General features: G+C 35.6%; 1 protein-coding gene across 3 annotated transcripts in view; it reads left to right on the plus strand.

Annotated features, from left to right (window-relative positions):
* The window catches only part of SCN2A (sodium channel, voltage-gated, type II, alpha subunit), a 56169-nt gene that overhangs the window by 1832 nt on the left and 33720 nt on the right, over nt 1-20617 (plus strand). Inside the window, exons 2-12 of one of the 3 annotated variants that reach the window (XM_009325396.1) lie at nt 1611-1729; nt 4276-4365; nt 6122-6250; nt 6742-6833; nt 7928-8200; nt 11676-11739; nt 12282-12423; nt 13246-13452; nt 14879-15172; nt 18364-18744; nt 19723-19855. In XM_009325396.1, coding sequence (XP_009323671.1) covers nt 1611-1729; nt 4276-4365; nt 6122-6250; nt 6742-6833; nt 7928-8200; nt 11676-11739; nt 12282-12423; nt 13246-13452; nt 14879-15172; nt 18364-18744; nt 19723-19855 — 1924 coding nt within the window. Of the gene's footprint in view, nt 1-1610; nt 1730-4275; nt 4366-6121; nt 6251-6741; nt 6834-7927; nt 8201-11675; nt 11740-12281; nt 12424-13245; nt 13453-14878; nt 15173-18363; nt 18745-19708; nt 19856-20617 lie in introns of all 3 variants that reach the window. The other 2 variants (XM_009325397.1, XM_009325398.1) reach the window with 2 other exon arrangements.

A 20617-nucleotide genomic window follows, 5' to 3' on the forward strand; every position in this document is an offset into this window, starting at 1 on the left:
CCTGCTGAATTGCTTGTTCCTGATTGAGAAATGCATAGCAGTTGTCTTGATCTTTTCCAAAAGCATAGTGGTTTCTAGTGGGAGATGTAAGACTCCAAACTATACGTGCATTGCAATCATAATTTCTCCTATTATTTTTCTTGGTGTTCTTTGCATATCTTTGAACATCCTTGTTTAGGTCAGGCTCCCTTTTAATTTTTTAATATGTCTTGATGAGTCAGCATTGCACAAATGGTGCTTCATCAGACGTTTTGTCAGTGTAAAGGAAACAGAAAACATTTGAAAAACTCTAATTTGAGGGCAGATTTTCTTGGACTCCAGGAAGAATAGTAATAGAGTTGAAAAGCAATGGTAGCAAAGATAGCACATTGCAGACCAATCCTTTCTCCTCTACAATAAAGGACCAAAGTATGGCTTGAGAATCAATGGGTATCTGGGAATGCAAACACATTCAGTTTGGAAAAGGTGAAATTTATGATTTCAGGCAGAGGGAGGCATTGTGTTTTCAGGATTTCAGCTGCTGTATTTGGCACACCTGCTCAGAAAGTAGAGCATAATCATTACAAATGCTGCCCTCTGATTCCAGCTGAGGCAGATCATGACTACTGGCAGTGCTCCAGGATTGCATGGCTTATGTTCCCTTTGGGCTTTTTAGGGCTGCCACAATGCTAGCTAGATCCACTTACATTCAATGAGCATGAACTTTCACCCATGTGTAGAAAGAAGACATGACAGAAATAGATAGGAATTTCCCCAAATGCATGGAAATCTAAATAATTTAAAAACTTACTGCATGTTAAATCAAGGCTTTATTCTTCTTTATTTCCCAGGTTTTAAGAAAACGATTACATTTATAAATCCTTTTTTTAATGTTGGCAGTATGCATGTGTTATTGCTGAAACTGTGGAGAGACAGTGAAAGTACATGGATTATTGAATTCTGTATTAGGTTAAAGTAAAGCATGACGTAAGAAAAATAGACAGAATTGCAGGTATGAAACTCTCACGAGAGATAGTTGAAAAGAGAAGCAATATGTTATTCTTTTCTTAGAGTACAGCAAAAACTATCCAGTACATTAGTGTTATGTTGAAAATCTGGTTATTGAACATTCTCAATTTCCTTATTTTCATGAAGATCACTCTTGAAATTTAGATCACTTTGTAGTACTATTGTTGTAGTACTTTGACATGATAATTAATGCTGGTTATTTGATTCAGGGAATGTTGAAGTTTTAATGGCTCTCATTTTTTTTAAAGTTACGTACCTCAGTGTATATATTATAAGGTACAAAAAGTATCCTAATTATTCAAATATTACATACATTTGTACCTTATATAACTGTCTTTTTTTTCTAGCTAGCAATACCAGGATTCCTTATGATTTCTAAATAAACTTAAATGTTTTCATGCAATTATATTTATAGTAATTTCGCTGGACTCTACTATGTGTGAACTGGACAAGGGGATTGTGATTCTGGGGGAGGTGTAAATGGAAGAAGAGTTTGACCAAATATGATTAATGATGAAAATTATTCTGGGTTTGAACGTGTAACTTGTTTGTAACTTGGTATCTTTTCAATGCTATTTTTCATTCTGTGTTTCTTTTTCCAGACCTTTATAGTATTGAATAAAGGGAAGGCAATATTCCGATTCAGTGCCACCTCTGCCCTGTACATGTTAACTCCTTTCAATCCTCTTAGAAAAATAGCTATTAAGATTTTGGTACATTCATATCCTTTTCAAGTGGTTAGTCTAAAACTGTAGTGAATGAGACGTTACTTAGTATTTAAATCATTCTCTGGCACATGTCCCAGGATCAATATGATCTATAGTGCTTTGTCCCTCTTTTCTCTACTATTTCTGTCTTCTGTTCTTTTTCTTAGTCCCTTTTTATATTTGTGTTCATTGCTGGGTCTTAATATAGTAATACCAGAAGCCAGACAAACAGTCATCGTCCTTTGCAATTTCTTCCTGTGTCTTTTTTCTTCCCCCACCTATTTTTTCCCTTTCCTCTTATTTTTCCTATAATCATCACATCTTTTTTCATCTTTTCCTCTCCTCCACATTTTTCATGAACTGCAGATACATTGTTCAAAATACTTTCAGTTCTTCACTGACACTTTGTGTTAAAAATCAAATCTTTGATCCCAGGTTTGTGCTTGCATGAATATTTAGTGAAAATATGATTTCATTATTCCTTTTCATTTTCTGATTCAGACCACAATTGCAGAAGGATAGGTTGATAAAACAGCTTAGGTTTCTTGTTTTATTATACATTCTCAGTCCTGTATGTATTTTACCTGTCTATTTTATTTCTTGATCATTATTGCATTATGCAGTCATAATCCTGTAGAAGTTTTAATTTCAGTCTTCAAGTAGATTGTGAGATTTCCACATTGCTGATAGAGATTTGCAATGCTAAATGATCATAATGACTTACCTATTATTTTGTCTTTTTCAGTGTTTCGATAGCTGACTATAGTAGGCATCCCACTGGTCTGATCCCAAATGCTGATACGAGCAATGAGGGCATTGACTTCAGCAAGTCTGCTTACTTAAGGAACAAATACAAATGTTTGCACACTTATATTTTACAAGAGTCTAACATAAGCACACTGAAAGCAGTTTTGTGTAGCATTACATATAGGGATCCTAAGATCATGTAGAATAAATCTTGAAAGGATTTTTTTAAATCTTGGTATAATGGAAGTCTGATAATTACAATGGTAATTATCAGATGGATGGTTGGATGTTGTTATCCATGGCTAGGCTACAAATTACTTCAGAATCAGTCATGACACTACATAGCCTATTTCGTATTTGCTTGCTACAGGTGTCACTACGAATAATAATTTGTCAGTTACATGACACTCCTTATCATGTTATAGACATTATTCAATTGCACGGAATAATGGAAGATCATGGGACTGAGATGGTGGTAAAGAGCTAGAGTCACCAAAGTCAGAATGTTAAAAAATGTTTAAAATTGTGAGAAGGTATATTCTAGTTGTTTCTCCACTGATGAAAGAATAGTGAGGATTTGCAGCTCTGAGAGGACATTTCATCAAAAAGGATTTTGAAAGCCTATGTAAAATACAGGCTTGTGAAACACTCGTATAACACGTTATTTTTTATGGGTTTTAAAATACCTTTCTTTCTCTTCTGCTCTGTTCATATATGAATTATATAGTGAGAAGCTAGATTCTGAGTAAAGGATTTGAAATATATTTACTGAGCAGAAAACCCAAAGAATTCTTGAGTGTAATACCACAGTTGTTTGACAGTTCAGAAGGCAGAGGTGTTTACTGTTGCTTGAAGGTTTTTTTCATTAATGTAGACATGCAAAGAACACTTCGTGAGGGGAACCTCACAGTACTTCCCACCCCTTTATACTTGGATTTCTATTTAGGAGCACCGTGTGAACCTGCATTTTAGTTACAGAAGCTAAAGCTCTTCTCAAAATCGAGCGTTGTCCTCTTTCTAGTTTTAGATGATGGTGCCATCATGTGGACATTTTGTGCATCATTTATGTTGTTTTCATTTTGGTGTTTGTATTTTCATTTCTAAGAATGTCATCAGTCCTGAGAGTGAAAGGTTGTAGATCCAAAGCAGTTCTGTTAAAATCAATGAAGTTATTTATGACTTGGACCTGTTCTGGAATTCTTTTTAGATTTCTTTTTTTAAGAATAAAATTTGCATTCCCCTCCACCAACGTTTATATTACAAAAGCCATATATAAAGCAAACAGTAATAAAATAATTTTCTCCCTAAAATTTCCCTATGCTCTCTCCTACTATGTGATAACTAGATTTCAATATATGTATTATAATGATAAGCAAAAATGTTGATACAGGCCAAATTTTATGGTGAAACATAAAAGAAGAAAAATGAAGAAAATTTATTTTTCACTGTTTTGTATGCATGAAGTAGATCAGATTTGTTTAGATCATCCCAAACAAATGCTTTTTGTGTTATTCCACTAAACTATAGGAGCTACTACTTCAAACTTCCACATTTTTATTCAAAAGAAAAAATCGTCTAAGGTCTTCTTAAAATTAAGGGTTGGGGTTTTTTAATTTTTATTATGCGACTGTTCTGTTTTAGCTATAAAGCAGTGACTGTGGAAGCTTTAACATATTCAGGGCTTTTCCCTGAGTGTTAACAGAGCAGTGGAGGGATAAATAGCTCCTGATAGTGGAAATCTGCCAAAGCAGCGTGTTATTTGATACTCTTTTTGTGAGATTTTCTGGCTTACATTCCTTAACTCTTAACATACATTATTCAGCATGCTTATCATGTGCACTATTTTGACCAACTGTGTATTTATGACCATGAGTAACCCTCCAGACTGGACAAAGAATGTAGAGTAAGTTAAATGGATTTTCTCTGAAAAATATTCAGTAATCTGAAATAAACTGCTGTAAATTATTTTATATTAGGATGGCATCCACTGGCAGCAGCTACCTTGTTGGCATATCCTTTCAACAGCTATTCTGATGATAGTTTCTTCTGTGTAATATTAAATACATATATTTTACAACACTTCCCTCATTACAAGTTGTTCAATGCCATCCTCTGTTTGCAGTACTAGATGGGGAATGTAAGAAGAGAAGCTAGTCTTATGACCACGCAAAAAAGTGGATTATAAATATTTTCCACTGCATTCTATGTTATGTCTGTGCAAGAATGTGGGGAAATACACTCTTCCATCTCTATTGCAATAACCGTTACAGATAAAGGGATCATCTAGCGGATGGCTATGTTCATCATAGTGCAGCTTTCCTTTACCAAAGACGATCTAACAATGGAAAGCTTGTATGAAAAATAACCTATTGAAAAAGTGTTTAAGTGGTTGGCTATTCTTCTGATAGGAAGAGAAAAGGTGCAATATGATGTCAACTACTTGGTGCCAATATACAATTGGTGCAGATTTTGTGATAGTTCCAAGGCTGTAGACCACAGTGTGAAACACTGCTCTTCGTGGTGCTTCATTTTTGCAATAGCATTTTATGCTTCTGCTTCTTCTTCATTCCTAACTGCTTTGGATGATATGTACCTGTTTAATCTTCAGTAATCAAAAGTGAAATCATAGGGCTATTAAAGTCAGTGGAGGCATTCTCATTTTGAGTTCAATATGAACATAAATGTATTCAGGATGTCTAGCATATAGTAAATATTTATGAATAAAGATAGCTAGCTTGAATATTTCTTCATGTTATTATATTGTGCCATTTAGATATACAACAGGATTCCTCCTCATCTGTTGAGTAAAGTTGTGCATGAAATAAATTTTTGGTTTAGTAATTGAACTGACAAAATTTACCTTGGGAAATTGGTTTCAGGTTGGCTCAAGTCTGAAAACCTTTCAAGCCTTATAAGGAGTTTTAATTTGAATTCTTTCCATTAAAGATATAAATGAAACTAAATTTCAAGGTGACATAATTCGGAGATAGAAAATTGAAATTACTCAGAATGCCAGAATTAAATATTTTTACTTTTTACATTTCAACCACATTTTTTAGTCAAAATTAGTAGCTGCATTTTGCTGGCATTTGTAAATATTTTTCATTGTTTTTGCACAGGATTTTGCATCTGAAAACACTCGTTTCATTCCGGTACTATGCCTGTCTTGCTGAAGGTGAAGTACTGGATACACCTACTCTGTAACAAAGTCGATGAGGGCTGATGAGGGTTGGCACATTGCCAGCTCATGGTACTAAGCAACATTTCAGCATAAAGATAACACTGAAAAAAGAAATTTTTAGTCTGGAAGCAGTTTCTGATATCCTAACATAATCCATCCATGTGTTTGGTTGTAATATGGATTCAGACTGGACATAAACATGCACCAGTGAAGTAACCAGGGAATTTTGCAACTGTCTTGGTGGTATAGATTATAGAATTTGAACTTAAGCTATGGGTTGTCATTTAGTCTTTTAATCATAATTTGATTCCTCCTTCATCCTTATGGTATAAATTCTGCAGATGTTTAAAGTTGGTTGTAACTTCCATCAAATTCTTATGCCACTTAAAGAAGCTGAGAATAAAGCAACTAGAGAGCATAATGTGTAATGATAACATGTATGTGTTTCTATAAACTCTGTCTTGCATATTTTCCTCAGATACACATTCACTGGAATTTATACCTTTGAATCACTTATTAAAATTCTTGCAAGGGGCTTCTGTTTAGAAGATTTTACATTTCTTCGAGACCCATGGAATTGGCTAGATTTCACTGTCATTACATTTGCGTAAGTCTTCTACTTTTTTTTTTTTTTTTAAATATTTCTGATAGCATGAAATTAGTGACTAAAATTGCCTCGTATTTTGTCAGCCAGAACATTTGGAGCCTGGACTTCCTGCAGTTTCAATATGTTTCTTCTACCTCTTTTACACATTTTAGTATTTCTAACTAAGCATGTGCTGCAGAGGCCAGCATGGTGTGCCAGCCCGTTAGGATTGTGAATGCCATCAGCCTGAACTGTTCATATCCTGTCTCCTTTTTACATACCAGAATTAAAGGAATCCTTTTGACTTCCTGCTATAAGCTGACCGAATTAGGTTTCAAACATCAAGTCAATGATGTGGTTTATTTTGATAAAACTTAATTTAATTTTATGGTCAGAAGCATATTTATAACACAGGCAAAATACAGTGAACGGTGAAGAGGTCTTGATCAAAGACCCAAGCAAACAGGATAAAATCTGCCTCAATTCTGAGTAACTGTGATTTAATCCTACAGGTATGTAACAGAATTTGTAAACCTAGGCAATGTTTCAGCTCTTCGAACTTTCAGAGTATTGAGAGCTTTGAAAACTATTTCTGTAATCCCAGGTAAGAAGTAGTTGGTGTAAGGTGTTAGGCCCCTCGTATCTCCAACTGTTATTTGTGTGCTGTCATTGTGTTTGTGTGTGAACTCCCCTATTACAGATATGTGACAGAGTTTGTGGACCTGGGCAATGTCTCAGCGTTGAGAACATTCAGAGTTCTCCGAGCTTTGAAAACAATATCAGTCATTCCAGGTGAGAGCTAGGTTAAACACTGAGGCTGACTTTTGTTCCACAAAGGCTGTACTCACATTTTTAAAGCATACGCCTTGTTTGCTACCCATTGTTAACAAAATAAAAAAGCAGGAATCAAGACATAATTTCATTTAAATTGATTCTTGCTTTTCTTATATTAGTTGTATTTTCTTTTCAAAAAAATCAGCCTTTGAGTTTAACAAATTCTTGCATGAGATATTTGCAGTAAACAGCCTATGTGATTTGCATCTTATGACATCAAGCTTTCCTTTACATGTTTTAAATATAAGTTAATCTTAAGCTTTCATACTGATGCAAATTTTATCATCTATTGCAGGCACTTGATATAGCAACTTAATTCAGTTTTAAGTCATGTATAAAAAATTAAACTCTAAAGGATAGCATGGGCCATGCATGGGGTATTGTTTTAAAGATGTCTTTCTTCTCCAAACCACCACCCCGCTTATATTGTAAGAAGATTATTATGAGGATATCATTCAAATATGCACTTGTAATGTCTTTATAATGGGTTTACTAATGCAGAATACTTTTTAAAAGGTTCATCTAAGAAAGGTTTGGGCAAGAAGCATCAGCAAAAGCGAACAATGCTTTTCTATGTAGGGTTGAGATATAGCATGAGTAATAAAATCACTTGTGTTGGCATAAACAATGTGTTTGGTATTATCTACTTTTTATTTCTGTACACTATAAAATAAGCATAAACTTACAGCTTTTCATTCATCTTCACAAGTAATAAGGCTTTTCATGAAAATTATTGTCATAAATATTAGACTCATTTAGTTGTCATTTTGCATGAAATCTTTATCTTGTCAGGAAAAATCACATGATTTTTTTGTGTGTTTAGTATCTGTTTAGCATCATAATAAAAATCTTTTCTCTTTGCAGGCTTGAAGACTATCGTGGGAGCCCTAATTCAGTCTGTGAAGAAGCTCTCGGATGTAATGATCCTGACTGTGTTTTGTCTGAGTGTATTTGCACTAATAGGGCTGCAGCTGTTCATGGGCAACTTGAGGAATAAATGCCTGCAGTGGCCACCAGACAATTCTACTTTTGAAACAACTGTTATTTCCTACTTTAATAGCTCTGTAGGTGAAAATGGTACATTTATTAATACAACAATGACAACATTTAACTGGGATGAGTACATCGAAGACAGAAGTAAGAGTTAATTATATCATCTACTGCATTGATTTTCTGGAATTTTTTAAAACAGATACAAAAGTATCAGTATCTTTCCATTGCAATTAAAATGGTGTAATCTGGCCAAGAGACATAAAAGCACTCATTTGTGTAGTAAATAAAAGAACAGTCATAATGTAGTTTAACATATTCATAATAATTGTACTTGGTACGAAAATATCTTTTTACCTTTTACTGAATATGACTTTTAGAGTAAATCCACATTGCAGCACAAAGCAGAAATTTCCATGCTAGCTTCAAGCCTCCTGAAATAGTGTGACAGTCCTAATAGGGACTCTGAAATCATATAGCTGCATTAGTGCAAGATAACACCCAATATCATAAATCCATATTTGAACATCAGGTAGCTCATGAATCCTGCCATAGCATGTAAATGCAGCTGCATTGTTTCTTCTGGAACTTGGTGAGTGTCTCTGCACCACACTCCCTTGCACCGCACAGACATACCTTTATGAGAGTACTGATAATTTATCCCATGCTTCTTATTCTAGCAAAATAAGAACTAGATTCCATATTATGTGTCTTTTAATTTGTTTCTTATCTGTGGAAAATCAAGAAATTAGCATTTTGGTCTCCTTTGTACCTCATAACACAGTATTTTCAGCATTTTGGGTGGTTAATGTCACTACTGTGTTAACAAAAATTGTTTTAAAATTCAGATAGAACTACTCTGAACATATCTATGGTATATCGCTATTCTGTCTTTCACAGTGGTAAATAGCTTCAGTCTCTCCTATTTATCCAGTCTCTCCTATTTATTTTAGTGTATTTAGGGTTTTAACTTTGTATTTAGGCATAATCTTAGGTTTTTTATGAAGCCTGTATAAATGTTGTAACTGATGCCTGTATCACTGAAAGTTAGGAAACCTCATTTTAACAGCTAAATGCTTTTGGATCTAAGTCTCATTGCCTTATAATCTTTTAATATACTTACCGTCTCAGCATGCTTGTAGTATCATAGAAACGTCATCTTGGAGACGATTTTGGATGATAACCTATTCTTAAAAACATCTGAAAAACAGATTCCATTCCATTCCCCTTTAGCTGCTTCTGGTACTACATCACGCAAATAGGAAGTTTTTTCTAAATATCTGACCTAAATTTTCCTAATTTCAGATTGAATATATTACTACTTCTGTGGACTTAGAAATAAGATTATCATAGACTACTTTATATTAGTCTTTATGATATTTTAAAACTGTTATCTTCTTTATTTCTGTTCTTTTCTAAACCAAGCAAGCCTGTTTTCTGTTTTGCATTTTCTATACCTATTTTCACTTTTTTTTTTCTTTTTTGGACTCTTCCCAATTTGTCTGGGATTTTGGGTGTGTGTTTGTTGTTTGTTTGTTTGTTTTTAATGAGATGCTCAAATCTGGTACTTACTCCTCTAATAAAAGTACAAATTAGAAGTAATTACCTCATGTGCCATACATGGAACATTCCTATTAACACATCTCAAAATTACATAATTTTTATATCAGCACCGTATTGTTGATTCACAGTCAACTTGCGGTTCATGACAGTCACTGCGTCTTTTTGTACAGCAGTGGCTGTGGCCAGATCCTGTCTATTTTGCATTTACGTATTTGATTTTGCCTTGTCAACTGTAGCATTTTCCACTCGTCTGTTGAAAAAAGTCCAATTGCTTTTGGATCAACTTGTCAGTTTGTAAAGGTCATTCTAAATTTCAATCATCTTCTCTCCTAGCTTGATGTCTTCAGAATGCTTGATGCGTTTTTTCTATTATTTCATGTCTTAAGTTGGTAGTGAAACTTGTTATGAAAACCATGTACAGCACAGATCCCTGGAGGATCTTCAGAAAGACGCCCATGTGAATTGACATTGGGCCACTGGCAAATGCTCTCTGAGAATCTTTTTTCAAGTATTTTGCGATGATTCCAGCCAGAACATATCTCCTTTATTTGCTTATGAAAGTGTCATATAGGACTTGACTTGTACCCATGACCGTTGTCCTGTTATTTAGTTGGCACGAGACAGGAATAGTTTTATATATGGCATATTTTTTATAAACTCATATTGACTATTTTTATTACTTTATCATTATCATCTTTGTATTGAAAAATGTATTATTTAAATGTTTTCCAAAATAGTGGGCTGAGAGTTGAGCTGACTGGACAGTTTAACTGGATCCTCTGCTTACCAGAGGAGGAGCTGTGCCACATACGAATGTGAATTAGGCCCACAGACAATTTTGAAAATCCAGCTTGGTGCCTATCTGCATCTTTAAACTTTTTAAGCTTTTTAGGTAGGGGTTAGATCTCTGACGGGGCATGACTATGTGAGCACTGGAATGTCTGAAAATCCACTGTTTTCTTATCTGATACCTGAGAATAGATTGCAGATGCATAAATTATGTATATAATCTCTCTCTCTCCCTTTAAAATAAGCAGATTTTATGCTGTCTCTATCGTATACTGGTGGTGACAGAGTAGAAGCAGTCAGTAGGAACTGGTTGCAATTCCCTGCTTGTCTCTTTAGCATTAGCCCTCAGTCAGTTCATGCCAACTAAGCTAGTCCATGCCAGCTGGCAGTGAATCTCAAGGAACCATCTGTTTCCTGGGAACAGCCAGAACATACCTAATTTTGGCAACTTTAGCTTAATATGCCACCTGACCCAAAAATCTCCACTAGAGATTCCCATTTTACCGTAAGAATCCCAAACTAGGAATTGATGGCAAATTGGTTTTCCCTTTCTGCCTCAAAGCAGAACAAAGAAAAGACAAGAACATGCCGGGGCCTTTTAAGACTTCCATCTCTTTAAATTATCTTTTTCTTCATTTTAATAGTTAGCCTATTAACAAAAGTACATTCCTCTGCTATAGAATTTGGTGTAGTAATTTTTTGTAATGTACAATAAAAGCTTGGTTTGTCCCTCAGCTGATCAAGTCAAGATCCAGTTAGCAATTTCTTATGCATGTTGTGTTGTGTTTTCATGCTGCAAAAATGTCAGTACTTTTTGAAGTAATGTTTGGATAAAATAGTATGTAATGAATAATTCTAAATGAATAACACTAAATGGTATATATCAAAATACATGAACAAAGGCAGGGAATTGCCCTCATCCTTTGTCTTGTTTTCCTGGTATTTGTTCACTCATTTGCTGACATACACAATTTGGTAATCTACCCATTGTATCTTATTCATTTGGGTAGGTTACTGAGAGTTAGCTGTACAACTACCTTTCTATTTTCTAAAGAATGGCCAACTTCAAGACTCTATAGCAAGTAATTTTCCTGTCAAAACAGTATTTTCCATGCTTTTTTAATTCCTAATAGTTACATATTTCAGTTAAACTGTTTGTTAGCTCTGCTTATTTCTTGAAAGTGTAAAAGTCTATATCATTGCTCAATTTCCATTAGGTATAAATGATGTCTTTCTCATCACCGTTTTTGTTTATTTTTTAAAAAAACAGATCATTTCTACTTCTTGGAAGGACAAAATGATGCTCTGCTGTGTGGCAATAGCTCAGATGCAGGGTAAGAAAACAGTCATCATTTTTCATTACGCATCAAGAAAAAATAATTAGCTACTTAGAATAGCTCAGGTGGTCAACTTTAGTATCAACTGTACTGTAGAGTCGCAAATTACCAATGTTTTGCAACTGAAGCTATACCTAAATATAACCATCTATGTGATTGAGTTTACACAGGCACTTTCTTCAGCATCTTAGGCTAATTTTGTAAAGGTTACCACATGAATGCTATGTGCATAAATGTTGCTGCCAGCTTGCTAGTTGACGTTCTTCTCTTGTCCTGGTAGAGATGTGTTGATATGACAAATTGCGGGGAAGGGTAGATTGCTATTAGTTATATTATTAAAGCATTGAAATATCATTAGGAGATGGAATTAAAAATTGAAAACCAATAAGACATATATTTTTATCTTAGGCATGTAGAATAAAATTTTACTTGTTCATAAGTGCATTAGCAACTGGTACTCCTGAACAATTTTGTGATTTACTATAGCATATCGTAATTTAGAGTAGTTGTTAAAAATAGCATTTCCTCTTCTTTTGTAGTCAATGTCCAGAAGGATATATATGTGTGAAAGCTGGTAGAAACCCCAACTATGGCTACACAAGTTTTGATACATTCAGTTGGGCATTCTTGTCACTGTTTCGATTGATGACTCAGGACTTTTGGGAGAATCTTTACCAGCTGGTGAGGACATACTAAAACAAACAGCACCATCACCAATACCATTACTGCATAGTACTTGCATAGTTATTTTCATTCACGTGTCCCTAAGGCCTTTGGGACAGAAATCATCTTTTATTTCATATATGTAAGCTGTCTAAAACAATAGAGGCCTTGTTCATGATTTAGGTTTCTATGTGCTACTCAAATACATAATAAGAAATAACTGCTATTTTATGAAGGTGGTTAAGCATTATTGTTTCTTTTCACAAATGAGTAAATGAACTTAAGTTGTTAAAGCTTCTTACCCAAACACACTGTAAGTAGATGCTAGTTAAATTGGTTTGCAGTCTAGTACAAATATGTTGTCTTTGAAAAGGTTACATCTTGTCCCTGAACTACACGTACCCTTAACCTGAAGGACAGTGATGTTGTGCAGCATGACATTTTGTATACTGCACTGTCTTTGTGGCATTGTAGTTTGGGACTGATGAGACAAGAAGGTAAGATGCTGGTTAGTGCCCCCGCTACTGTTAGATTTAAAGGCTATAATATAGACATATAGTGGGGGCAGCAACTGCTACTACAGATTGTCATTGGTAGAAGTTCTGAAGTATTCAAGCTACAGAATCTTATTTACCTTGACCATAATAGACACAAAACTTGAATTTTTGCACATGTAGCCAGAATATAATACTATTTGCATATGGAAAAAGTAACTAAATAATCTTGTGCTAACACAAAGCAATCTTATAATGTATTTATAGATTATAACACAGATGCTATCATATTATGCAACAGTATTTAAAAGTCTGCTAAAAATGTGTGTTATCTCTTTTTCCCCAGACACTGCGTGCTGCTGGGAAAACATACATGATATTTTTTGTTTTGGTCATTTTCCTGGGTTCTTTCTACCTGATTAACTTGATCCTGGCTGTGGTCGCCATGGCCTATGAAGAACAGAATCAAGCAACCATGGAAGAAGCAGAACAGAAAGAAGCAGAATTTCAGCAAATGCTGGAACAACTGAAAAAGCAACAGGAAGAAGCTCAGGTATCCCTGTAAAGTAAAATTCCTTCTTCCATTCATGATTGTGATCGGATGCTTTATGTCCACATATGCGTATACTTTTACTCCCCTCCTCTCAACAATGTATTACCTCCAGTCTTATAAATTCCTTCGTTTTGCAAACAATCTTTAATGTTTTCCATTGCACTGTTACTGCTGGCTTGAGTGAACCTGTTAATTTGTGATAAAAATTATAACCAATAGGCTAAAATACTGGATTTTCAAATTGGAGATGGAAATTAACTTTTTTTACTGAGCACCTGAACAAGCTGCCCAGAGTGCTTGTGGAATCACCATCCTTGGAGATAATCAAAAGCCATCTGGACATGGTCCTGGGCAGCCTGCTTTAGGTGACCCTGTCTGTGCCAGGGAGTTGGACACGATGACCTCCAGAGGTTCCTTTCCAACCTCAACCATTCTGTGATTCTGTGAAATAGAGATGGAGATGTGGGGGAAAAAAAAACCAACAGGAATTCTGCTTATATAAGTAACAGAAGCAAAATGATTGTAAGTGCTGTGGGAGAAATATTTTGCTTCAGCAACATTTGGCTTTTTCTACTCCTTCCCCAGCTCTCACAGCAGAAAGCCATAGCATTCCAGTTTTAAAGAAAACTGGAAAAAGTGGAGAAACTGGAGAAAATGCTTCTGTGGTACAGATATCATGATTACATACTGCTTTGAAATTCCTTTTCATTTTTTGAAGACTCTGAAATCTTTAATAGGATAATTAACAATGTCTGCTTGGCACATGGCCACACAGAGCAGAACTTGAACTATGTCTTCCATGTAAGCACATGACTGAAGTCAGCAATAGGGGTTTTTTGTTTGTTTGGTTAGTTGGTTTGTGGGTTTTTTTTACTTGTAAATAAATGTTAATCAAATGCTCCACAAATGTTCAAAACTTCAAACAGAAACAGGTCTCTAATAGCCTGCAGTTTAATTAAAATCTCTGATTATGATTTGCAAAACTGAGATAAACAATGTTACACCACAATTTTAATAGACTAGAGTATTCAAAATCCAGCAAAATGGTCTAAGAAAGTGTTGCTTCCTGTTAACGGATTTTTCCTGTGGTTTGAGCCTTGATTCCTTACTTTTACATAGTATTTCAGGTGAAAAATTCATTGCAACATATTGCTCCAATCTAAAACAGATGCTTGTTAACTTGGTTCTCTGACAGCACAGTTTTCCCTCGGGCTGCTCTAACTCCTGGTTTATGGAGCAGTGGCAAATTATGGTTCCTGTGGTATTTCACAAATTATACTTCTTATGATAGCCTGGGTTCAGTGAAGTGGGATCATTGCTTTTATTTCAAAATCACTATTTTTTTAAGAATGGCAATAAATTTAAAATAGTGAGTGATGTGTGTTTGTATAAATGTTGTAAACTGCATATGTGCTTGTACGTATAGGCGGCAGCAGCAGCAGCTGCAGCAGCTGACTCAAGAGATTATAGTGGAGTAGGTGGAATAGGTGGATTCTCCGAAAGTTCTTCTGAGGCATCAAAACTGAGCTCAAAGAGTGCTAAAGAGAGGAGGAATAGAAGAAAGAAAAAAAAGCAAAAAGAACAATCTGAAGGCGAGGAGAAGGATGGGGAAGAATTTCACAAATCTGAATCAGAGGACAGCATCAAAAGGAAAGGTTTCCGACTTTCCATTGAGGGGAATAGACTGACATACGAAAAGAGATTCTCTTCCCCCCACCAGGTACCATAGTATTATTACCTCTTAAACACCTTTGTTGTCTACTCATCATATAAACAAAACCCTGTTAAGTAGTTTGGTGAATTTTTGAAAAAGATACCACAGATTATTTAATATCTTAAATCAAAGTATGACCAAGTTAATACCTTCAGCCAAAGATGAAACTATAAGAATTTGAGAGATTTTGGTTTTATTCTGAACTTATGTGTGAAAAATCAAAATAATGTGTGTTAATTAAAATGAGTTGTATTTCAAGTTTCGTAATGAAAGTGGACCTATCTCCCCGTCAAGATGGATGTATTCAGCATGATCAGTGGCTTCAAAATTTGGTGTACACATACAAAGGAATTTCATGTTTTAAATGAGAAAAGTACTAAATTTGGGATGAAAAAAACCCATTAGAAACTGCCTAAATGTTTGTGTGAAATTTGAGTAAGTAATTGATGTGAGACCATTAACTGTGTTATGTTAAAGAAGGTGGAAATATCTGTGGCGATGTGTCCTTGCATGTGTTCTCTTACATTGAAACACCAGTGACTGAGAGTGCCATCTGCATCTCCCGTCCAGACATTTATTTCATTTGATAGTTTTGTTATGTTATCGCTTCTTCAGTTTTCAGAGCTCCTCTTCATTTGCCAACCTCCAACTCTCCCCTCAGCACTTCAAGTCCAGATCTCACATCCATTCTGTCCTTTTTCTGCCCCTTTGTGTGCCTCTATATGCTTCTTCCTTTTATCCTCACCTTCTTGATTCTCCCTGGTCTTTGACTTGCTTTCTCCCTCTTTTTAGTCACTGTTACTAAACTCATTCCTCCCTTTTTAATCCTCTTCTATTACTGTCTCTGGAAAGCCTGTTTCATCCCTAAATAGATCATGAGCATCCATATTCTCTTCATGTATCACTTCCTCCGGCTCCCATTCTCAAAGAAGCTCAGACCTCTTCATCCAGTGTTTTCTTATTAAGGACTGTCCTCCTTAGACCAGACTGTGGTGGGAGTATAATGTTTCTAGCCTCCTATTTCTGCCAAGTTAACTGCTCCTTGTACTTACTTCCTAACGTACTTCCTTTTCTAATAGTACTGCATCCTTTTATTTCCTCCCTCCATGGTCTGCCACCGTTTTACGTTGTTAACTGTCTAACTAGTCTCTGTAAGACTTCATTGCTGAATTTAGCTAATTCATGATTCATTCTGTTTCTTATACAAATTTTCACACCTATCCATTGACTTCATGTTGAAGACCCATCTGATCCCTTAGGTGCTTATCCTTGCTTGTGTCTTCATTCAAACTGCAGCCTTATTCAACTGCAGCTCAGTTCATCCATCTTGTAAGAAACGAAGCATTCCCCATACAACTTGCTTCTCTTACCTTTTCATCTCCAAGTTCATTTACAGCTGTTTACTATGACAGTCTAGCAATCCCCTCCTGTCTGGTTTTCCAACCCTAGTTCCTTTTCACTCTGGCTTCTAGCCACTAAACAGAAATTCCACTCACCAGTTTTTAATAATCTTTTCCTAGACAAAACTTAGGTTTATATCTCATCTTCGATATTTTCCTTGACATTTCACTTGCCTTCAATGTAACTGACCATTATGTTCTTCTTGAAAACTTATTCTTCCTAACATTCATGATTTCGTCTCCTCAATTCTCCTGGTTTAGTTGTGCTTTAGAAGATCCTTTTACCCCTTTGACAGTTTTCTAAGGGATTTCCACAAGGCCTTTTGCTAGTTCCCTTCTCTCTCTCTTTTTTTTTTTTTTTTTTTTTTTAAACTCTACTCTGGACTCACAACTGTGAATAATTTTTAACTTGGACCTCTTTCCATGTCCCAGTTACTGCTGTATTCATCGAGAATGTTGTTGCAAAGAGCACTAACCTATCTCATTGCTTTTACCTAATCTGCTAGTAAACATATCTACCTAAAGATATTTTTTTAATACCATAAAACATATGTGCCTAAAGTTCTTCCCAACCCACCTTGTCTACTTACAGTAAACAAGTCAAGTCCCAGCTTTGACTGACCCATGGCCAGCATCCATAACCTCCTGTTAAATTTTCAAACTAGTTTCTTTGAGCTCTTTCTGGTATGCTGCTCCTCATGCTTGGAAGAAGCTCCCATGAGTTTGCACAGAACACTTCATTGCTTTCCTCAAATCCCTCTTTAAAACTCTCTTTTACCATGCTGCCTACAGAAAGCTTGACAGGGAAGTGACTTCAGGTGAGCTAAGACCACTGTTTATCATACCCATCAATTTTGCCTCCTTGTATTCCCTCTCTTTTTGTATCCATCTGTGTGTTACACTTAGATGATAAGTTCTTTGCAGAGTGCCTTTTTGTTCTGCATTTTGCAGTACCTAAAACAGTGGGGCTCAGGTCCATAAAGATAAGTTGCAGAAGAGAAACAAAGAGACTGCTTTGTTATGTATCATCTCTGCTATTCATAAAGGTCTTGGGTGAAATCAGGTGCTAATGCTAATCAATCAAGTCAAGAGAATCACTGATATGAATTAAAGTTAAGAACATGTGTAATTATTTGCAAGATTAGAGCATTATTTTGACTCTGATCCTGAAAAGATTCTCCCATAGCAGAAATTTTCTCATGCAGGTAAACTGATGAAGATGGGTGCGACTGTTCGTACAAAAATTACAGGCATATCTTTGCATATTCAGGATAGTTAAGACTTTAAAAAAGAAATAAAAACCTTATTGTGGCCTACTTGACTAGTATCCGAAAAAATATGTATGTTTTTTAAACTAGGCAGTATTTGGGAGCTACCTCTGTGTGCAGACTGAGTCACAGGAAATTTGCCTAAAATTTTATTTACTCAGCCTGTCAGACTAATGCCAACCTGGGGTAAATAGTGTCTAGATGTGCTTATTCAGTTTATGAACAGTTGGTAATAAAACAGGCAGAATGGCAGAGGAAACAATTTTGTCAAGCAGTTTCTTTTACTCTAATTAAACCAATTGATTTCATATATCCAAAGTAGTAAAATAACTAGTCTTTGTCTGTCACTTATGTGCTCTTTGTTTACTATCCAAAAGGGAGTGTATTGGGGGGGGGCTGTACCAGTTCATTTCTTTGTAGATGACCTTACCCTTTAAGACATATTAACACTGTGGTTTTTTTCCCTGTATGAAAACATTATATTTAAAAGGATTTTCATCTGATAATCATTGTTTTTATTTGCCTACAGTCTTTGCTGAGCATTCGTGGCTCCCTGTTTTCCCCAAGGCGCAACAGCAGAACAAGTCTTTTCAGCTTCAGAGGTCGAGCAAAGGATGTAGGATCAGAAAATGACTTTGCTGATGATGAGCACAGCACTTTTGAAGACAATGAGAGCAGAAGAGATTCTCTCTTTGTTCCTCATAGACATGGTGAACGGCGCAACAGTAATATTAGTCAGGCCAGTAGGTCATCCAGGACAGTACCTCCACTTCCAGCAAATGGGAAGATGCACAGCACTGTGGATTGCAATGGAGTAGTTTCTTTAGTTGGTGGGCCGCCAGCTCTGACGTCACCTACTGGACAGCTTCTGCCAGAGGTGATGATTGATAAAGCAGCCACTGCTAGCAATGTAAGGAAGTCTGCAATAGCTCAGGCATGGTGTACTCTCCCTGTATGATCAGCTACTGTTTCTACAAAATTTAGTCACTTGGGAATGATTCCCTTTCTGGCCAAGCTGTGAATGCTCCTTTCATATATTCCAGTTATAAGCTAAGGTAGAAACTGAAAATACATGCTAATTTACTGGGAATTAACAGAACAGCATAGCAAACCATTGAATGTGTAGTCTTATACCCATTGATTCATTATGCTAACTGAAGACTTAACTGGAAGATTCTGTATTTGTATAGCAGATGGGATATCAAAATGAAAAAAAAATACAAATTTATTATATTTACTTAATGGAATATATTAAATGAGTATTTAACTTCCCGCTGACCATATATGAAACTTTTGATATAACACTGATAGTGCAATTTACATGGGTTGTGATAGTGTTCCTGTCACATAGTTAATGCTTCGGGGGGGGGGGGGGGGTGGTGGGGGGAGATGTCAATATTATTAATTTTTTTTTTTAAAACGTGTGCTAGGAAATTGCTAATTTATTCTAAATCAAGAGTTATCTTAAGAAAATACACTTACTCTTTCTGCTTTTACTGCTAGCTCTGTGGGCTGTGCATTTTCATGTTTAGGAAAGGACTTCACTGCCTGATTAGAAAGATATTTACGGCAGAGCTCATTGACAAGCATTGTGGAACTTTTTATAGTCTAAAAACTGTTTATAGTCTAAAATTTGTTTTAATGTCTTAGCCCTGTTTCAGCAAAATACTTAAAAACATATTCTTTAAGCACAAGAGCAATCCTACTGATGTATTCGACTATTTGCTATATACAAAGTTAGGCATACATTAGTCTACTGCAAAACCATGACATAAATGGAGCATGGTGCAGGACAGAAGTGTGTTTTAAACCATTATACTTTTATAATAATTTACAATGTTATTAAATGAACAATCAATAGGCTATTTTATCAGTGTTTTATTTTCAGGGCACTACTACTGAAACTGACTTAAGAAAGAGGCGGTCTAGTTCTTATCATGTTCCTATGGACTACCTAACAGATCCTAGTGCAAGGCAAAGAGCAATGAGTATAGCCAGCATGCTTACAAACACAATGGAAGGTATGTAACACAGAATTTTTGTATGACAATGGCATAAAGTGCTATTAAACCTATGATACATTATGTAGTAGTAGTGTTTTAAGGCAACTATTTCAGCCTAAAGGGTACAGGCAAGATGAGTATTTTTTTTTAAAGATGGACTGATCTATTTGGAAAAGCAGTCAAGCTTTCACTATACTAATAGATTTGAGGTGGAAGCAGCAAACTTCAAAGTTAAATGCAAGCAGAACGCAATTGATCAATGCAGTGTTTCTCTAGAGAAGTTATGTTTCAGGGTAAAAGCTCTTTTTAGATTACTGAAACGGCTATACTTCTTGCAGTAGAACAATCCCCTTGTACCAATTCACCAGACGTGCTGTTTCACAAAGGAAGGATCACGGGATCATGTTGTTCTTTCTGTAAGGCTAAATACAATGAATCTGAATCATGGAATTAAGCAACTACTTGTAAGAAAGGGCAAAACATTACTTTGAGGCTTAAATGACTATGCCCAAAATAGCAAATTGGAAGGTAATAATGAGCAGTTTTGCACATGTGGACCATAATACTGTCTAAATAGTTGTCTGACTTCAGGTTTGTTCTAAATGTTTATCTTTCATGAGGAAAATTTTAAATATTTTATTCATTCTGTGTATAGAATCATAGAATGGTTTCAGTTGGAAAGGACCTTAAAGATCACCTAGTTCCAAACCCTCTGCCATGGGCAGGGACGCCTTCCACTAGACCAGGTTGCTCAAAGCCCCATCCAACCTGGCCTTGAAC

Source organism: Pygoscelis adeliae, unplaced genomic scaffold (assembly GCF_000699105.1).
Source record: "Pygoscelis adeliae isolate BGI_AS28 unplaced genomic scaffold, ASM69910v1 Scaffold106, whole genome shotgun sequence".
Taxonomy (NCBI): domain Eukaryota; kingdom Metazoa; phylum Chordata; class Aves; order Sphenisciformes; family Spheniscidae; genus Pygoscelis; species Pygoscelis adeliae.